Source organism: Echinops telfairi, unplaced genomic scaffold (assembly GCF_000313985.2).
Source record: "Echinops telfairi isolate 266 unplaced genomic scaffold, ASM31398v2 ScPeMD7_3533;HRSCAF=4204_0, whole genome shotgun sequence".
Classification (NCBI taxonomy): Eukaryota; Metazoa; Chordata; class Mammalia; order Afrosoricida; family Tenrecidae; genus Echinops; species Echinops telfairi.
This window is the reverse complement of record NW_022107431.1, coordinates 35,347,563-35,367,783: the sequence shown is the minus strand read 5'-3', so window position 1 is coordinate 35,367,783 and position 20,221 is coordinate 35,347,563. Positions and strand designations below refer to the sequence as shown.

The window sequence follows — 20,221 nt, the reverse complement described above, 5'->3', positions numbered from 1 at the left end:
CCTTACACATGGGATTTAAATTAAGTAGAAGGTTAAATAAAAGAAAAGGTGTAACCAATTTAGCCTCATGTGGAGTAACAGCTGCTACTGTTGCTAGAAATGACAGTGAGGACGATGAAGGACAGGGAGGATGCCTGAGCTGACTAGACTTTACAGATGCCCCTCACTCTGCGAGTCCGTTTCTTTACCTGACCACTGAAGATGGTGGGACCACAAGACTGGCTCTCCTGGGAAATGCATCTGTGAACTTCCTCCAGCCTCGGTGTAATGCTCATCAGAAAAATATTGCAAGATACATCAAAACATTTTGGACACAATTATACAGTAAATGAGGTTTTGGTGCTCCCCACAAAATAGAATCTGTTCATTATTACAAACTACTGTAGAGGCCTCAAAACTTTAATATAATAGGCTTCATGGGAATCCTGGTGCTATGGTGATGGGTTATAAATTGCACTGCTAACCTCAAGGTCAGCTGCTCAATGGGAAAGGATGAGGCTTTCTGCTCCCAGGAGCCTCATGGTGTAGTGGTTACACACTGGGCTATGATCCACATGGTCGGCAGTTGGAAACCCCTCCAGGTTTGCTGGGGAAAGACTGGGGTTTCTATTCCCGAAAACAGTTACAGTCTCAGAAACCCACAGAGGTCACTAGGAGTCAGTGTGGACTTGAAGGTAGTGAGTTTGGGGGTTTTATTGGTTTTTGGTTTTTCTGCGCCCATAAAAACACACTGCCTTAGAAACACACAGCAGCAGTCCTACTGTGTGCTACAGAGTCACTGTGAGTCCGAAGGGACTCATGGCAGTGAGATTTATGGGCAGTAGGTTGAAGGTAGACATTCACAGCCTGAAGAATGCCTACAATCACTGATAATGGCCTTTTCCCAAGCGCGTACTCAACAAACACAGACTGAGCACTTACTATGTTCCAGGTAGACAGGCTAGCAAGAGCCACTGTAACGCCATCTTGTTGACTGCTGAATGACCTGCCTCCTTCCCCCTCCCATCTCAAAGAGTCTCACTACTGATTGATTTTAGAATGTACTCTTATGTTCTCCAGATTAGAACATTATAATTAATAATAGCATTCCTTTTGATGTTGTAACCAGGATATCCTTATTTTTATTTTATTGGCCAGGGTGTTCTCATCAATGCTGGGCCCTGTAATGCTCACTGACTCTATAAAGAATAACAGCACTAATTTTGCTCTCTGCTTTTGCCACACCTGCTCGCTCTCTAGGAAAGTCCATCATGAATGAGAGGTGAGTTTGGGGCTTTATAAACTCACTGAAATGTCCCCTTGGGACTGAAACCAAAGAGCAACTTTTAGATTCTTGCAGTCCGGTTATAACCGAATAAAAGACTCTTCTAAATTTCAAGACATTATAGTGGCTGTCTTTATTTGAACCCACAACACCGGCACGTTATTCTAGAGCCTGAGGATATAACAAAGGCTTGAGTGTTGCAAAGGCTCAAGCTATTGGATGGAAGGTTGGCAGCTTGAGCACAACCAGAATCATCCTGAAAGAAATACCTGCTGAGCTACTTCGGAGAAATCCGTCTTTAAAACTCCGATGGAGCACAGGTCTTTCTGCTCTGACACACATGCGCTCGCCGAGGGTTGGAAATCACTTGACAGTATTGGTCGAGTGGATTTTTGGTTGTTTATTTGTTTGTTGGTTTGGGAAAGGACACAGTAGTAAGTAAAACTGACCACTGACCACTAAGCTTACATTCTAGTCACCAAGATAGTCCATAAGCCAAGAGGTAAGGAAGAGAGGCCATGCGTCAAACGGCATGAAGGCCCCAAAGAAATAAGGCAGGGAACGGGAGAGCATGCTGAAAGGCTGGTTTGCTGTAGGGCGGGCAGGAAAGCCCGCATTGGGAAGGGGACATTGAGTCTCAGGAGGAAAAGGAGGGAGCCGAGCCAGTGTCAGGAGGAAGAGCACAGGCCCCGTGTCGGAACACGGCCGGTGTTTTCAAAGAATAAGGAGGCCAGCATGAAGGAGAGGAACAGGGAAGGGCGGGGGTCACAGGGATACCAGACGCAGGCCATGAACTGCATCCGAGGTCCTTTTAAAGACTTGGCTTTGACTTGATCAAAGTGGGCTATGACAGGATGCATCGCAGCCCTTGATAAAAGAACTAGGATATCTGAGCAACGTTTAAAAATAGCTTCACTAGGGGATTTTAAAAAAAAATTTTTTTACGACAGTGAAGCTATGCTGCATGGCACTGTTAGGCTGGACAGATGGCATTATGCCTTTGTCAAAACCCATAGGACTGCACAAAAAATAACTTCAATGCAAGACCGTTCCTAAAAGAGCAGCATGGGAGCCAGCCACCGCAAGGTTTGAGGTTGTCAACTCTTGGGTAGAATCAGCCTATCTCTGGGCTCCCTAAGGGGTCATCTAAGGGCACCCCTAGAGCCAGCTGCGGGCTGGGTTACTCTGCTCCCCTAAAATGAAGCAGGACTCCACAATGAAAGAACCCATTGGGAATTCAATCCCCCCCCACACACACACACACAAATATGTGTTGGGATTTTTACTCCTATACCTGTGAATGTAATTCTGTTTGGAAATAGACTTTTTCTTTGTTATGTGAATTAAATATACCTGAGTAGGATAGGCTCTAACAACTTCTGAGTTATCAAAAAGATCAGAATAGATACAGAAGCATGCGCTCACACACAAATACACACACACACATATACACACACACTGGGGAAGACACACAGATGCCACGTGAGGACTGTCTACAAGCCAAGGAACCAAGGAATGTCCAGGGCTAACCACAAGGAAGGAGTTAGCAAGGCCAAGGCCCGGATCTGAACTTAACGGATAGAAATGTGAGTACTTCTGTTACAGCAGCTCTAGGAAAGTATACAGGGGCTAGGCAGTTCGTTGCAGAGAGCAGGGATGGTCAGGGGGTGCCTGAGGGAAAGCTCAGAGGAACGAAGAGAGTTGGGCAGAATGGGCTTCTGCAGCCATGCTGAGCACCACAGGCATTCATTAAACCCTGCCCAAATTATGATACTTTGAAACCTGTTGAGCCTATAAAAAGGCCTACATTTATTCAGTTACTCAAAATGAATAAATATTCAGTGTATGACAGGGAAAAAAAATCCATTGCTACCAATGAGTCCATGTGTGGGTCAATTTCTACACACACACACACACATCCACAGAGATAGTGTGTGTGTAAGGAGTGAGGAGGATGTGAAAGGAGTTTTCAAATTACCTAGCTGGACACATTAATGTGTTTAATCATGGCAATGCCCAAAGAAAAAGAAACCGTTTAGGGGCTGAGTTAACCCGGAGCACATGGCTCTCTAGTGAGGGAGTGAATCGTCAAGGGGACCTCAGCTCTGAGGGCCACCCTTGGCCACCTTCTCTCACAATAGCACCCGTGCTGAGCTGGTGTTCGGCAATGTGTGCGAGTGTGGAGGGCAGCTGGCAGCCCCAGTGAGCAGAAGAGTCTGGGGGGAGAAAGGACACGGAAGTCTCTGGCCCCTGGTAACATCCCAAATCCAGGAATTCGGGATCATCCACTCCCTGGGCACTGTGGGAATTGCCTATGAGCCAACAGCCCTGCAGGGGAATGTGCCTGGAGGAAGTCCCACAGCCAGGCCCCCAGGCCACCAGTGGGCCCTTTGAGCTGCCCCAGCCCACTGTCCCTTCTGAGTCCGTCCACTCTCCCCACTCCTGCAAGACCATTGCCCACTGTCTCCCTCCCTACACCTTCAGCACCAGCTCTTCCGTTCACACTCAGCAGGAAACCCTGCTTCTTGTTCTGCGGAGGCAACAGAAGAAACTGGAAGAGACCGTGAATCTACGAAAATCTTCCCAACTACAAGCATCTGTGATTTACAATCTAGTGGAGGTTAAAGCGAACGTGTAAGAAATCAGTCCTAGATCTGGGAGTGTCAGAAATTTCTATAAGTAAAGGCCTGTCCCTTATTGGCTCACTGATGCGGGGGAGGTCTCCCTTAGTGAGTATCATTTATTGCAAATATAAAACAAGGACCTCTAGCCTGGGAATCTCATGATGGGAATTAATGTAAATGACCCTAAAGTTCTTAACTCCATAAATCACTCAGAGGGCCTGATGGCCTCTCCCAGTGGTCACCACTGAGCACCCCATAGACTAAAGAGCGTACACTTCAGACTGTTTGTGCTGACACTTCTGAAGCCCATCTGCTACAAATTACAATAACACCATTTCCCTAGGGAATTTTTGAGCCGGCATTTAGGTTCTGAAATTTTCCTTTCCAATTCTGCTGGTAGTGTCTCCACACTGAATTCTGAAATGCTTTCATTGCATGTGGATGCTGCTTAAAATCCAGAATATTGTACTTGGTGCCCAGACAGCACACAGATCATAATTTTTCCAAGGAAGGTAATGATTCGCAGTATTTCAAAGCACAGAAAGGCTTGCACGAAGCCTTTCTCCAAGTGAGAACTCTCTCCCTAAGTCACATGGCAGACAATACTCACTTTCTCCAAATGTGCTTTACTTATCAGTGCGCCCATGCTGGCCGAGGGATCGGAGGGAATGCCAACTTTCCACTTTCTGGTAGCATCGACAAATCTCTTTAAAAATTCACTGAAGATGCTCCTCTGGACAAAGATCCTGCTGGTACAGAGGCAGATCTCTCCCTGCCAGAAGGACACACAAGAACAATGACAAGATGATTTCTCATGCTACAAACTCATCCCTCTCTCATGAGGACTCTAAAACCTCACACTTGTTTAAATGTTTGCTTTCATACTTGCCTGTTTTGAAAGCAAATTGTATTATGTCTACTGATTCAAAAACCTTATATATAAATATGGCTCATTCAAGAGCCAGATCAGTCTGCACCTGTAAGCACTTGCTGAGTGGCAGGCACTATTCGAGGTGATCGGATGCTGCGGAAAGCAAGGCCAGCAGAGTCCCTGCCATGTGAACACACAATCAAATAAGGCCGGCAGACACAAGACCTGTTATTAAAAAAAAAATCCCCAAATCAATAGAGATCCGTTAAGCAAAGGATGGAATCAGAAACTGGTGCAGGGGAGCTATTGTACCCCAGAGAGGCAAGAAGGCACTTGTGGCGAGGGCACATTTGAAAGGACACTTGATTGATGTGAAGAGGCTGGGCAGACAAAGATCTAGCACAGTGGTTCTCCACCTTCCTAAAGCTGTGACCCTTTCATAGTTTGTCATGTGGTGGTGACCCCCAACCATACAATTATTTTCATTGCTACTTCATCACTGTCATTTTGCTACTGTTATGAATCATCATGTAAATATCTGATAGGCAGGATGTATTTTCATTGTTAGAAATTGAACATCATGAAAGCAGAGTGATTCATCACAAAACAATATGTAATTATATATCGTGAAATATTTATTTCTAATGATAAATCAATGAAATTTTGTCTTGAAGCGTGGTGTAGCATGGGTAACAGTCTTCACGCTGGTTACTTGTATGTGGGCCTATCTGCATGTAGGCAGACTCACCTGGAGACGGAGAGAGGAGCAGTGTCTCAGAAACGGATAAAGGGTCAGTGTCTTGGTTCCTAAGACCATTGGAAATACATGTTTTCCCTTGGTGTTAGGTGACCCCTGTGAAAGGGTCGTTTGACTCCCCCAAAGGGGTCTCGACCCACAGGTTGAGAACCACTCATCTAGTGGCAGCAGATACTCAGGAAGGATCAGGGGTAGGTGAATGAGTTTATAGTATGAGGAAGAGCAAGAAGGTGAGTGTGGCTGAGGGTGGGTGCAGGTGGGTATTGGGACGTGTATGGTAGGAGACGAAGGCAATATGTGAGGAAGGCAATGGCCGCACAGTATCGTGAAGAGACCCTGGGAGGTCTCACACAACGAAGTGACCAAATCTGATCTACATTCCCCGTGATCAGTCAGGCAGCTGTGTGGAGAACAGAACGGAGGGGAACTCGAGTGGAGGCAGCCAGTGTTATGGGAGTCCTGAGAAGTAACCGGTAGCTTGGCTCAAAGCTCCAGTACCCCAACAGAGAGGAAGAAAGACGGTAAGGGTTCACCCATCTCAACGAATATGTAAACAAGCGGGGACCCCCGGGAAGGAGACTGGCATAAAATATGAGTAAGTGATGGGGTTCAGGGATATTGAAAGGGAGAACCAACCGGGTTTGTAGACAGATTGGGGGTGCAGACAGGGTGTGAGGGAAAGCGAACCCGCACACAAGGACGATCCCCAGGTTGGGGCCTGGGTGAAGGTGCAGGAGCTAGTGCCATCCTTTGGGAAAACAAACACGAGACCAAAAGAGCAGCGGTGCCCAGGGCAGGGTGAGGGAACGCAGGCAGGAGCCAGGCGTGGGACGTTAGCTTTCAGATGCCAGATAGACATGAAAGGAGGCAGGTAGCATCTGGTTAAGGGTTATCTGCTGATGGAAAGGTGGCCCTGTGGGAGAAAAGAGGTGGAGATCTGCTCTCAGAAAGACTGTGGTCCTGCAGGGCCACACCGAGTCAGACTCCACTCAGCGGCACACCACAATTACAGACAGCGATGCCGAGGGTGCAGAGGGCGGCTGGTTTCTGTGCGGAAAACAACCCTGCCCTTTGACTACAGGAGGTGATACTTTACACACCACACTCTAGACATTTCAAACCATGATGTAGCTTATTATAAATTAATACACACACAACTATTTTCATTGCGTGTATATGTGATATTCACAGTACTCCTCAGAAAGAGGGTATTCCTAATTATCCTGATACTGGTACAAATATGCATTATCCAAATTATATAGTGTCTGTAAATATTGATTGCTATTATAACTGTCTGCATATCTGGGCTGAGAAATGTGAGAATCCCGGATGGTGAATTTGTACAAGGGCCCTGTACCATTTGGGGAAGGAGAGATTGATAAAATCACTGGGTGTAAAATTTAGTAAGATCCAGAAAAGTGTGGGTAAATACTATGAGCCCAATGAGGATGATAAGAGGAAATGGGAAAAGGGAAAGCGCACCTCCTGAGTGACTAATACATTCCCCGGACTGTGCAGGATGCTTTCCTCATAATAATCCTACGATGGCTTATCTTTCCCAGTTTGCAGTCAGGAACTGCAAAATGGCACAAGCACAGCGGAAAACAATATTGTGGGTGCTTCCCCAAGAAGTTTGAAATAGAGATACGATATGACCGAGCAGTTCCACTACCAAGTGTAGATCCTAGAGAAACAAGAGCTGTCACAGGTCACTCGCACACTCATGTCGATCACAGCACCACTCACAACAGCCAAAGCAAGGAATAAATCTAAGGGCATGTGGTGCAGGGACGTACTTGATATGGCTCTTCTAGGCAGTGTCTTTGTAACGCCCACCACGTGATTCAGGCATCATGACCTGATTGGGATGGTTCCTCTTTTTCCAATAGGTATGGGTAAGAGAAAGGCCAGATCAAAGTATATGATTCGGTTGTGACTGTTGTCAGGGTAAGCTGTGATTGTAAAAAACTGAGAACTCTAACACGGGAGTGGTCGATTGTGTCACCCTGCTGGGCATAAAAGGAGCCATTTCAGAAGCAGGAAAAGGAGATCTCACTACATCAAGAGAGAAGACCCCTGAGATCTCTGTGTGCTAAACCTCCTCATTCCAGGAGATGGAGAGCCATGAATGGAGAGGCATGGCAGAGGAATAGAGGCAGCAGAACCAAAGTCAGAGTGCAAGACAGAGCAATGGGCTTCCCCACCAACTATGCAAATAAAACCAAGTCTCTGTGGGCAGGAGGCTCACTTTTGGAGTAGGCTACCTCCAGACACTTCATTGGGGTAGCTAGGTTTGCTGACCCATGTAGCTTCAGCTGAGCACCTTCAGGCAGAGGCTTATGACACAGCGGCACATCTTTTGCGCATTTATCAGCAGCACTAGGAGTTATGTAAGATTGCCTGAGCAAGACAGGGGTCAAGAGACCCCATGGTTGAGAGGGCATGGCTGAGAAGGGGTGCTCCTGTCCAAAAGAACCATATCCTGGGCATTTCTGATCCTGAACTGTAACCTGCTAACTTCCCTAACGCCCCCATAATCCTGGGTATTGTCTATTATGTCTGTAAGGCCATTGCAGTGAATAACTAGCAAAGAAGCAGAGGTGCCTCTGGGGAGATAGTGTCAGAATTAATAAAGAAGGTGGGAGAGTGGACGCATGTCTACCGACTAGAGCAGAGGCGGGCAGGAATAAGCTGATAGTAAGTTTGATTCTCCTTCCTCGTTGTGAAGTCAGGGGAGGTCAGATGCTGCCCCAATACCATTCTTATAGTACTCATCAGTGAATGAATGGACAGACAAACTAGGGTACACAGACACAACGAAACACTATGCAACATGCAAGAATAATGTGATCAGTCCATGAGATATCGCACAGCATGGGTGAACTTGGAGGACATCATGCTGAAGGAAAGCAGTCGATCACGAAAGGACAAGCACTGTATAAGGTCATTACTGCAGAAAGCCAAGAAAAGGTTCACATACAGAAGTAACTCTTCTTCTATGGTCACTAGGGTTAGAGGAGTAAGGCGTGAAGTCATTAACCAGAAGATAGAAACACATTAACTTGAATGAAGGGAAAGGTTATATATGACAAGGGTGGTGGTTAGCAAAACATAACCAAGGCAAAAGAAGTAACGGGGAAGAACACAAGAGTAAAAGGAAAAATGTAAATGCTAGTACATACTCAATCCTACAATAACTATCATCACAAGCAGCAATGTGTAAGTGGACACATCGGTGGATATGCAAGATGAACAGATATGGGATAGCACAGAGGAGTATGCTCGTGTGTGAGTGTGAGTGTGTGTGTGTGTGTGTGTGTGTGTGTTTGACAGAGGCTATGTCTACGTGCTGCATACACATGGTAGAACATGCAGGATGAAAAGTATAAAAACTATTTAGTTATAACCAAATACCTTGAGGGATTGACTCATTGAACATAAGGGCTTAGGACTACAGTCTCGAGGGATGTCTAGGTCATTTGGCAGTTAGCATTTCACACAGGCACTCGCTGTGTCGGTCCGTTGACGATGCTTTGGGAGGAGAATAAAGCTTACATTTGGATGGCAATAACATACTGGGCAACCATGCGAATAAGGGGCGGAGCAGGTGGGAGCAGCAGAGACCAGTCCTTGCGGCCCATGTCTGATAACGACGGGAGGGTGGGAGAGGCATAACTCCATAGGGGAACCGGTGACTTTCCAAGGTCAGCAACTAATGTTGAGACTGAACAGAGAGTCGACAGAATAACGCACGATGCCGAGATTCTCCTTTTGGGAAATAGCCTTGGATGGACCTAGTCCTTGCCTGAGGTGTCCCCTACAATGATCCCGCCTGACAGGACCACCGAGGGGGAAAAGGCCACGAGACATACCTGGTTGGCAAAGCTGGACCTGACGGTTGCTGGAATACACTCCTCCAGGTCGGCATCCTCAAAGATGATGGCAGGATTCTTGCCCCCCAGCTCCAGTGAGAGCTTCTTGCAGTGTGGGGCGCTCAGTCGTGTGATCTGCTCGGCCGTGGGCTGGCTCCCCGTGAAGGAGATCAGGGGTACCTCTGGATGGGACACCAGGGCCTCACCCACGCTGGGCCCCGTTCCAAACACAATGTTGACCACACCTGGTGGGACCCCTGGATGCAAAACCATGCCAGTTAGAGTAATTCCTGTCTATGTGTGACGGACTTCAGGTTACACGGAGGTGCTTTTGGAAACAGCTGCGATGGGAGAGGAAGAGGACGTGGTGGGTGACGTAGCTCCTGGACCTTGCACAGATCCCTGGGGGCACTGGGGACTAGCTGTCGGGTAGCTAATGACAAGCCCAGAGGTTCAAATCTACCACTCACTTCATGGGGGAGATGAAATTGTGCTTCTGTAAAGATTTGCAGTCTTGGAAACCCCATAGAGCAGCGGTTCTCCACTTGTGGGTCGCGACCCCTTTGGGGGTTAAATTACCCTTTCACAGGGGTCGCCCGATTCATAACAGTAATAAAATTACAGGTATGAAGTAGCAATGAAAATAATGTTATGGTTGGGGGGGTCACCACAACATGAGGAACTGTATTAAAGGGTCATGGCATTAGGAAGGCTGAGAACCACTGCTATAGAGCAGGGGTCCTCAAACTTTTTAAACAGGGGACTAGTTCACTGTCCCTCAGACCACTGGAGGCCTAGACTATAGTTTAAAAAAAGACTATGAACATATTCCTATGCACACTGCACACATCTTATTTTGAAGTAAAAAAACAAAACGGGGCAAAAACACCCGGCGGGTAAATGTCCTGGGCGGGCCACATGTGGCCCGTGGACCATAGTTTGAAGACCCCTGCCATAGAGGGTCACTATGAGCTGGAACTGACTCATTGGATGTTGTTTGGTTTCTGTTTAGCTTTGGAGTTTAATAACAAAGGGAACACTGTAGACATAGAGTCAGGAGAGACTGTATGCCAGGAGAACATACTGTCAGGAGAGACCAGTCCCTGAAGAAGGACATCATGCTTGGTCAAGTGGAGGGGCAGCAAAAAGGCCCTTCAGGAGCTGGAGGGACACCATGGCTGCGACAATGGGCTCAGGCACAGAAACCACCGTGAGAGCGGCCCCGCACCGGGCCATGTTTTGGTCTCTTGTGCCTAGGGTCACTATGGGTCAGAAATGACTCACTGGCACCTAACAATAACAACAGCAACAACAACAACAAAGACTACAGAGTCACCTCTGCCAGTGTGCACACTAGGTGAGATTTCTCTGGGTGCTCTGCTTAGAACACTCTTGCCTAGAACATTCCATAATATTGATGAGGGCTGAGTTGTTGAGGGTACAAGGAAGGCTCACCCAAGTCAAGGCCAGTCAGGCAGGAGTGCCCTCCTCCAAGTTGTTCTTTCTCTGTTCTGTGTGAAATGGTCCAGGTTAGGTAACTGTAACAGTAGTTGTGGCGCAGAGGAGAGAAGGACTGTCGTGGATGAGAGGGGGTCAGGGGACAGGAGAAAGTTCCCTCAGGAAGGTGACTTGTGAGTTCGAAGCCTTGTGGCAGGCAGATGGGTGCTTTCAAACCAGCACTGGTTGCCAAGGACTGAGCACATTTCCAGTCAATGCCCCCCTCTTTTCTACCACAAGACCCTATTGCACCCTATCTTCATATATTTGTTAGGCATCTAAGGAGTTGGTGAGCTCTGGTGGCACAGTGAGTTAAGCACTGCATAGCTAATCCGGAGGTTGGTGATTCCACCCCGCCAGCTACTCCATATGAGAAAGATCTGGCTGTCTACTCTGACAATGATTTAAGGCCTCCCAAGCCCTAAGGAGCAGCCCTCCTTTACCCAACAGTCTCTCAGTGGGTTTGATTGATGGATCTACTTGTTTATAGACACCTGCCCACAAACAGAATGTACACTCTGCTGTATCTCCTGGGCTGTGGCCTAGTTCAGGTTCAGCACAGATTCAACCCCAGTAAGTGCTCACATTTGGGGTGCTCCCATTGCTGTGCATGATGTATGTCCTGGTGTGACCATTAAGCACTTGACAGCTAACCAAAAGGTTAGTCGTTGGAACCCACCCAGGGGCTCCTTGGGACAAAAGAAGTTTCTGTAAAGCTTCAAGCCTAGAAAGTCCTATGGGGACCATTCTTCTCTGTCAGGTGGTGTCACGCCGTCATGACTGCGCGAACAACACCAGATTCAACAGGTGCGCCGCAGGCTTCCCAACAACCCATGGAGATGTATTAGTGCCAACCTCCCTGACCAATGAGAAAAGCAAGACAAATGGTTTAACAACATGCAGTAGGTGGCAAAGAAGCAGGGTGATAAGTAAGTAGGTGGATGGATGGATGGATGGATGGATGGATGGATGGATGGATGGATGGATGGATGGATGGATGGATGCTTAATGCACATTACACAAATTAAAGATGTTTCTGGAATTTGGAAGGCTTTTCCAGACAAAATATCCTATGGAAAATTGTGTTGTGTCCAGCTCTTGGGGTCTGCCTGGGGGGCTGATTTATTACCATTACCTCCCCAAGCTGGACCTACAGTGGGTGCAGAAACCCTCCCTGGGGAATGGTTTTCAACCCCTTCCCTGCTCCTAGTATTTTCCCCTTGCTCAGGGTAAGGCATTTCCTTCCCTTTAGGTAAGTACTATCTGGGATTAAATTTGTTCTCTTCAAGAATCGCTTTTGAAGTATAGATAAATATTTCACACAAATTCTACCATTCTTATCATTTGCTCTTCCTTTTGGCCCTTAAATAGGTTCTACTTTTTATTGTTTTCTGTTACCTTTTCAATTGAGGTTCTTCTATGCTTTATGTTGTTATTACCACTGGCTTTTTCTTTCTATTTTTCTTTTTGTGTGTTATTCTCTATATGAAATCCAGGTAGGGAAATTTCTAGGGACCGTCACTGGGTGAATAATTGCTTGGAAGCATGGCAGGGGAGTTTGGGGGGAAATTAGGATGACAAGAAAGAAGAAAATGTTCTTACATTGATTGTAGTGATGATTATGCAACTCCTTTTAATACATCTCAACTATTGAACTGGTGATATGTGAATTATGTGTCAATAACGTCGTTTAGCTTTTTTTAAGAATTACTTTATTCATTTCTACCTAATAAGTGTTTAACATAGAGAATTCCAAATAAGTTTAAAACCATGGCTAGTGAGTATGACATTTTCTTTGCAAATTACTTCTTACAAACAGAATATATCAGCTAATAAAAATTAGAAATATCTTTTGCACAAATGACTATCTATCAGACCTTCCCATAGAGCAACATCCTTAGCGGGATCACATTGGCAATCACCAGGGCCCCGCTGCAGTGAGTCCCCACTGTAGGTGGAACTGGGTTCCTCCCAAAGGCTACTTGGAAACCCCAAGCCTTGTCCCTGTGGGTGCCACCCTGGTTAGAAGTGGGACCTTTGAAGATGGGGACAGTCGGGTGAGCAGGAGGGCACCCTGAAGCAGGATGAGTCCTGGTCCTGTGACTGGTGTCCTTATAACATGGATCTGTCAGGTGGCTAGATATAGAGGCAGGGGGTTGTCCCTTCTGTGCCTACAAAGGCCCCCTAGAGGGGTTGGAAGGAGATCAGGCGACCATTAACTACCTGTGAATTTCCCAAATGGAACATGCTCCAATCCAAGCCCCAAGCCAGGTGGGAGGTACAACTGCATGGTCCAAACTGGGCCCAGGCTCATGATCTCACCCAGTTGGGCTCAACCCAGTCAATGGGGTCAACCAATACCTTCAACTACACCTTCCCCCAGCCAGGGGGTGGGCCACAATGAAGGCAGGGGGCATGTGCTGGCAAGCTCTTTTGCTCTCTGGTCCCTGCTCTTGCCACTGCCTCTGGCCCCAGTCCTTCTGCCCTCTGCAGCCTCTTGCCCCTTTCTCCCTCAACCCCTCAGTCCCTGGGATCCCTCCCCCAGTTCCACACGTGCGGGTGCGCTGTTCCAGGAGGCTGCTTGTGTCCAGTGGTGAACCCCAGTGGGCCTCCCCACAGCATGGCACACTTACATGACATGGCATGTACTCTTTTGAGACTATGAAACCTGAAACTTGTCCTGTCCTTCATCAAAACCTAGTTAGATTACAAAGCAGGCTTCCGCATGAACTCTTTCATTGAGTGAAGCCAAGATCTGAGGTATTTCAAGCAACCTTACAGATCCATCAGACAGGGGGACAGAGGCTCCCACAGACACTGCAGCCGTAAACCAGGAGACACCCCCCCTCCCCCCCAACGCAGACGCATTCAGCATGACACCCTGCTGAAGTCGGACTCATGTCAGACTCTCAGGCTCCGGGACTGAGAAAACTTACATTTCTATTGTTTAACGCGGTCCATTTTGTAATGCTGCTTGGTCACAGCCGTGCTAGGAAAGCAAACCAGCCCGCAAGGGGACAGATGGGAAATGCCCGCCAGGCTTCCCCCGGGCAAAATGATTGGCGAACCACCGGGCTGTCCGGTAGGGTCCCATTCTCCTGAGCCCAAGTCTGTGCACGCATTTGCTCTCCTCTAGCGTGTGGGCTCCCACAAACCACACGTGTCAGGCCGCTTCCAGAGGGGCCACGTTTCCTTCTGCTGTGCATGGAGTCACCCTGGGTCTGGGGACACTCCCCGGCACCTCACAAACCCACAAGAAAGCTTAGGTTAGTTAGGCCAGCGATGTGGGCCGGACAGGGGTGAAAGCACCCTGGGGCCTGGCTTGGACAAGGAGGACAAGCCCTCCCAGCAGGACAAGTTTTCCACCCTTTCCTGGCTCTGGCTCTGCCTCTCCCTCAAATTCCAGGCCTGTGTGGGTGGACGGAAGAGGAGGGTGGAAGGGTGGGGTGTCAGGCTTTCAAAATCCTGCGGGCCAACCTGGGCTGAATCGTTTCTGGTGTTTAGAGCAGCATGTTAACCAGGTGAGCCCAAGAGCGTTGGCCGTTCTTTCCAAAAGATGTTTCCAATCATCAGTGTGCTGAGCTGTTAAGCAACCAGTTGGGAGTTGAAACCCACCCAGAAACAAGGGCTGGAAGCTTCCACGTGAAGAGTCACCACGGAAAACCCTACGGGGCATGGCTGTACTCTGGCTCACATTGAAGGCGCCTGGGGTTGGGGGTCCGCGCAGCAATGACTGGTGAATCGTGCCCTTCCCACGCCCTCCTGAGAGTGTCTGGCTGTCTGAGAAGGAAGACGATTTAACTGGAAATTACCGCTCTGCAAACTCCGAGGGAGGCAGCTAAGAGATGACCGCGGGAGCAGAGCGCCTCCTGTAAGGCCTGGGCGCAGGAAGATCGCACCCAGACTGAGGTCAAGCTGAAACAGGCAGAACCAAAGCCCATGGCGGCGGGCAGGAAAGCCGACAGGAAGGGCCAGAGACCCACCTTCCGTGGCCGCTCCAGGGTCAAGGGCCAGCGTTCAGTGCCTTCCCGAGGAAAACGCGACCCTCCTGGAAGCATCCCCACGTGAGGTTACAAGGGACCGCATTTCAGAGCACGGCCACCCTTCCGTGGGTCTAAACGGGCAGGGTCCGTGTTTTACACCTGCCTAGTGGAGGAGAGTTTGGTCCCGGGTGGTTCTCAGGTGAGGGGCAGTCTCCCCCTGCTTCCCAGCCCCCAGGAGACAGTGAGGGCTCAGGAGGGGAGTCCTGTGGGCCTGGCCACTCCCGGTGTCTCCCAGGAGGGGAGCCTGGCCGCAGGGAGCCCAGGGAAGGATGAAGGAAGAGGGGGCGAGTGCTTTCACGGGGTGATAAGCTTATGTACAAGCTCATTCCTGTCAGGTGGACTCTGACCCATGGAGACCTGTGCGTGTCAGAGGAGGAAGGCACTCCACAGGGACTGCCATAGGGACCTCTCCAGAGGGGGCTCCCAGGCTTTCCACTGTGGCCCCTCGGGTGGATTTGAACCAGCAACCCCTCCCTCAAGAGCAGAGTATGTTAACCATCGTTATCACCCAGGGACTTCAATCAGCTTTTTCATTCACGAGAAAGGAGATCAATGCAGCACAAACCGGTGGGAACACACATGGAACTTTCTTGCAGGCCAGGCTGGGGATATCCAGAAGCATACACCAAACAGATGGAGGTGGCTTTGGGTAGAGGAGTGTGGTCACAGCACATGCTCTGTGGTTCTGCGTCCCCTCCACGAGCCGCCTCCCTGTCATGGAATCATAAAGTCGATCCCAAGACCCGTTCCTGCAACTCTGGGCAGCTGCCATGAGCCCCCTCCCTGTCATGGAATTAAAAAGTCGATCCCAAGACCCGTTCCTGCAACTCTGGGCAGCTGCAGGCTCAGGCGGAGAAGGATCACTGCCAACCTTTGCTGCCACCAGAGGCTCAGTTCTGTAAAGAGCGAGCTTAATGTGGTCACTTTTGTCAAGGAGGGATGGCACATTCAAGGGCACAGACAGGCAGACACTTGGTAGCACACACACCCTCTGGATGCCTAGCATATCCAAAGGCCAAGGTGGGTGGGGGCAGCTAGCACACACACCCTCTGGATGCCTAGCATATCCAAAGGCCAAGGTGGGTGGGGGCAGCTCGATCACTCACAATACAAGGGAGAGGGTGGCTAAGTGATGGGTCAGGAGACCAGAAGCCCTTTGCTAAACAGGCAAGATTTTAACATGTGCTTTAAATCCTTGCTTGAAGTATCAGCTAACCATTCTCAGAGGAAGCTTGGCTTCAGGGGAAGGCAGATGAAAGGACTCCAGAGAGGCTGAGAGTCGGAAGTGACCCAGTCCTCATTCTACGGAGATGATGAGCCCAGCAGGGTCTTCCCTGTGGACTTAATGCGCCACAGCCACCACCCACCCATCATTCCTACCGAAGGCAGCGTGGAGTCATGACCTGAGGACCTACCAACAAGGAGCCTTCTCGCTGTCTACACACTGAGAGGTCCTGCCTGCTGCCTTTGAACACGGGATGGAGGGACAATCCACAATTGTGCAGAATGATACCAGTGCATCCAGTACCAGCAATGTTACTCAAGTGTGGCCAAAGAAGAGCCCTTCAGATGCTACTACAGGTCATGCTACATCTGCTTCTGAGCAGGGGTTCCAAATGCAGGGGAAACTGAGCAAGTGTATATCCAAATTCCTAGAGAAATAGGTCATTTCTGTCAGCTAGTAGATACCAACAAAACGCACAGAAGTATCTGGTAATACGCTTTGCATCCAGATGAACTTGGCTCTCCTCATTGAAGCAGGAGAGAGAGAATGCCCAGAACCATCAGAAAGACATGTTCCAGACCGCTCTGTACGAAGTGGTGGAGGCTGAGACCAGAAGCGCCAGAGCCTGAGGCATCAAAATGGTGGGACTGTGAGACAGAACGACAGGAGGGCTTCCTGGGCTAGGAGGGCAGAGGCCAAGGGACCATGTGTCCAAGAGGCTGACGACCAGAGAGAGATTTGATTGCTTGCTGAGGACACGTATCACTATGGACCAATGACTATATCCTTAATGTGTTCCAATCCCGGCTTGTAGAACCTGTTACTGCTTCTAATAATCCCCCATAATCATGATGGAAGAGAGAGTGATTAACATCCTCAAACATATGATTTCAATGGGCTATTCAAGAAAATATATAGTCGGCTGACTTCATCTGGGCTCGTTAACCCTTTCAGAAACACAAATGAACACAGTTGCCATTACTGACCCCTGGTGACCTTATGTGCGTCGCAATAGAATTGTGCTCCCTAAGCTCTTCGATGAGGATTTATTTTGGAAAATTGATCACCGGGCCTTTCTCCCCAAAAGGCCTCCAGGTAGACACAAACCTCCAACCTTGCAGGTAGCAGCCAAGCGTTCAAGCCCTTTATATCACCTGGGGCTCAAGCCTACCACTGTACTACTTCCGGGCCTGCCTTTCACTGCCAACCTGTGGAGTGGAACCATTCATGCAGAGACCAGGTTCAGGAGCTGAACGGAGGAAACCACGTGTGGGGCCCTGTGAAGGAAAAGGATTTCCCAGAAAAAGATCAGAGAGGGGAAAACAAAACAACAAAAGATGCACTGGAGTCAATGTTCCTGATAAAAAGCAGACTTCTATCTGAAATAACTTTGCTCTGACTTCCCCCGAAGTTGATGACACTCGGAGACGGAGCTGACAACCCCAAAGCCAATCCTGTGCCAACCCCCCACCCTGCCCCACCTCCGCACGCGCAGGCACCTGCTTTATAGAACAGTTTGCACAGCATCCACGCAGTCACCGACGTCAGCTCACTGGGCTTGGCTATCACGGTGTTTCCAGCAGCAATCGCGGGCGCTATCTTCCAGGTCAGCAAGTAGAGTGGTAAGTTCCAAGGACTGATCAGTCCAGCTGAACACAGAAGGAACCTGGCTAAATGCGATTACTTGTATAAGACTGCCCTAACGCCAGCTGAAACAAATGCTCATTCTGAAACCCAAAGCTGTCTTGGGGAAATCATTCTAAGACTCCGCAAGTAACTGTGCCTTGTCAAACGGAATATCATTCACATACTCTAGTCTTTTTCTGGATGGCTTCTGATTGTCATGACGAACACCAGCAGGCCACATGCTGGGGTGCAAAGGTCCCAGAATGCAATGCTTTTGGAAATCCCAGGCTGATCTGCATAGTTCTTTCTTTTCTTTTCTTTTTTCTTTGTTCACTTCTCCCTCGTACTACCTAACTGTGCAGAGGAAGTCTTCTTATGTGCTCCTCCACCTCCATCCTTCCATTGGGGGTGAGATAAACTTTTGAGATGGTTGGTAAAAATGGATGCATGCCAAGGGTGTTTCTTTTGAGGGCTCGGTGATATCCCCCTTGGCCAGCCAAAAGGGTGGTGGTGGTAGTGGCTGTTTTAAGCAACTCTTTGTGGAGTCTTGCCGGCATCATGACTAGGTAGGCTTACTGGGTCCGCAACATGGTCAACATCTGTTCTAGCGTGTCTCTATATCACCTTCTGAAATTGGCCACGCCCCCGCCATGAACTAGGCAGAAATAAAATCTACCTGATGAAGAAGGAAACGATTTCACCTCTTCCCTCAAGACCGTGCTATGAAAGGAAACCTGTATTTATATTAGTGAATTAGTGAATCCCACTGAGGGGAAATCTGTCCTTTAGGCGATGACTGAATCTATTTCCAGGAGACCCTATTACCAAACCTATTTTTTTAGGAGGAACTGTGACTTCCCATAATGCCTTGCAAATATGATTTTTTTTTTTCCCAAAAGGTTCAAAGAATCGAAATGGTAAAATATCCCATTTTTTCCCTTTTATAAAGGATTTTCATCAAATGTAACTAATGAACTACAGGTGGGTGGCTGAGATGCCTCCACGCCCCAGAGGAAGGAGTGCCATCTACTGGAAGATTTTAACCACTGTAGATGTTTATTGTCCCCAAAGGGCAAATAAATGGAGGAAGAGGAGGGAGATACATAATCTAGTCAGTGGTTCTCAACCTTCCTCATGCCTTTCATACAGCCCCTCATGCGGTGGTGACCCCCCAACCATAAAATCATTTTCGTTGCTACTTCAACACTGTCATTTTGCTACTGTTATGAATAGGGTGACCCCTGTGAAGGGTCGTTCGACCCCCAAAGGGGTCACGACCTACAGGTTGAGAACCTCTAATCTATGTGGTTGTTGCTGTCGCTGTTGTTGTCGTGGGCTGGGAGCCGCTGGGTTTAATCTTCACGAAGCAGGTGGCCACATACCAGAGATGATTCCAAATACTACACTTAAGGATGTAGTTACCCCACATAGCACATGGCGAAACTCAACTGTTCTGGCTTTTAAAATCGAGTACTGAAGGGCACAGAGTTGAAGCCCCTTATCCCTCGGCTGTTCCAGAATCCATGCCCTGATCCACTCTGATTTGTTTGTTTTTTCCCTAATTAGCAGGGAGCCCAAAAAAGCCTAGTACTCACGCACGAGTTTACCCTCATTCGTTCCCTGGGGCACCGCGCCGCCAGCACCTACCAATGCCCACGGGCGCGCGCACCGTGTAGTGCAGGCAGCCCGCGTGGTCCATGTGCGTGCACTCCGACGTGTGGTGAAGGAGGGAGGAGGCAAAGAAGCGGAAGTTGTGCACCGCCCTGGGAATGTCCATGCTCCTCGCCAGCGTGATGGTTTTCCCTGGAAGAAATCAGCGCTATCGCCAGTATGTTTCCACCAGTGCCCGTGTCCCTCACCGGCTGCCACCCACACTGAGCGGACTCCTGCCACCGTGTGGCCGACGTCCCTTCTCTTTGGACACGGTCGATCGTGGTTTGGTAAAACTGCAAGAATTCCAGCGGCTAGAGACGCACTACGTGGTGAGAGGAGTCGAACGCCCCTTGCTTGTGGACCGGGGAGAACCCCGGGCTGCCATCCCGCATGTCCCCGAAGCAGCCTCGTCACCCACACGAGCTCTTTTGAATCAAAACCACTAGATGTTGAGGGGCCACAGAGGGATGGAAATCATGGGTGTCAGGGCAGCTGGGTTGGTTCACCAGACATAGGCTTTCAGGGGCAGGTGATGTGTATGAACTGTCCTCCCGACACAAGCAAGGAGCCTCTAAGATGGGCACATGGCAGACTGGCGCAGGGTGCTGCGGATCTCTCTGGTTCACCGGGACACACCACACACACATATACACACACACACACTCCAGGCATGCTGCGGATCTCACTGGTTTACCCTGACACACCACACACAAACACACACACACACACACCAGGCATGCTGCAGATCTCACTGGTTTACCCCGACACACCACACACACACACACACAC

The 20,221-nt window shown here is 48.9% G+C and overlaps 1 protein-coding gene across 2 annotated transcripts in view; it reads right to left on the bottom strand.

The window, feature by feature from the left end:
• The window catches only part of ALDH8A1 (aldehyde dehydrogenase 8 family member A1), a 35,001-nt gene that overhangs the window by 5,732 nt on the left and 9,048 nt on the right, over positions 1–20,221 (bottom strand). The window contains exons 3-6 of one of the 2 annotated variants that reach the window (XM_004701981.2): positions 19,427–19,582; positions 17,653–17,802; positions 9,389–9,645; positions 4,499–4,660 (exon numbers count right to left, since the gene is read on the bottom strand). In XM_004701981.2, coding sequence (XP_004702038.1) covers positions 4,499–4,660; positions 9,389–9,645; positions 17,653–17,802; positions 19,427–19,582 — 725 coding nt within the window. The remainder of the gene's footprint in view (positions 1–4,498; positions 4,661–9,388; positions 9,646–17,652; positions 17,803–19,426; positions 19,583–20,221) is intronic. The other variant, XM_004701983.2, reaches the window with a different exon arrangement.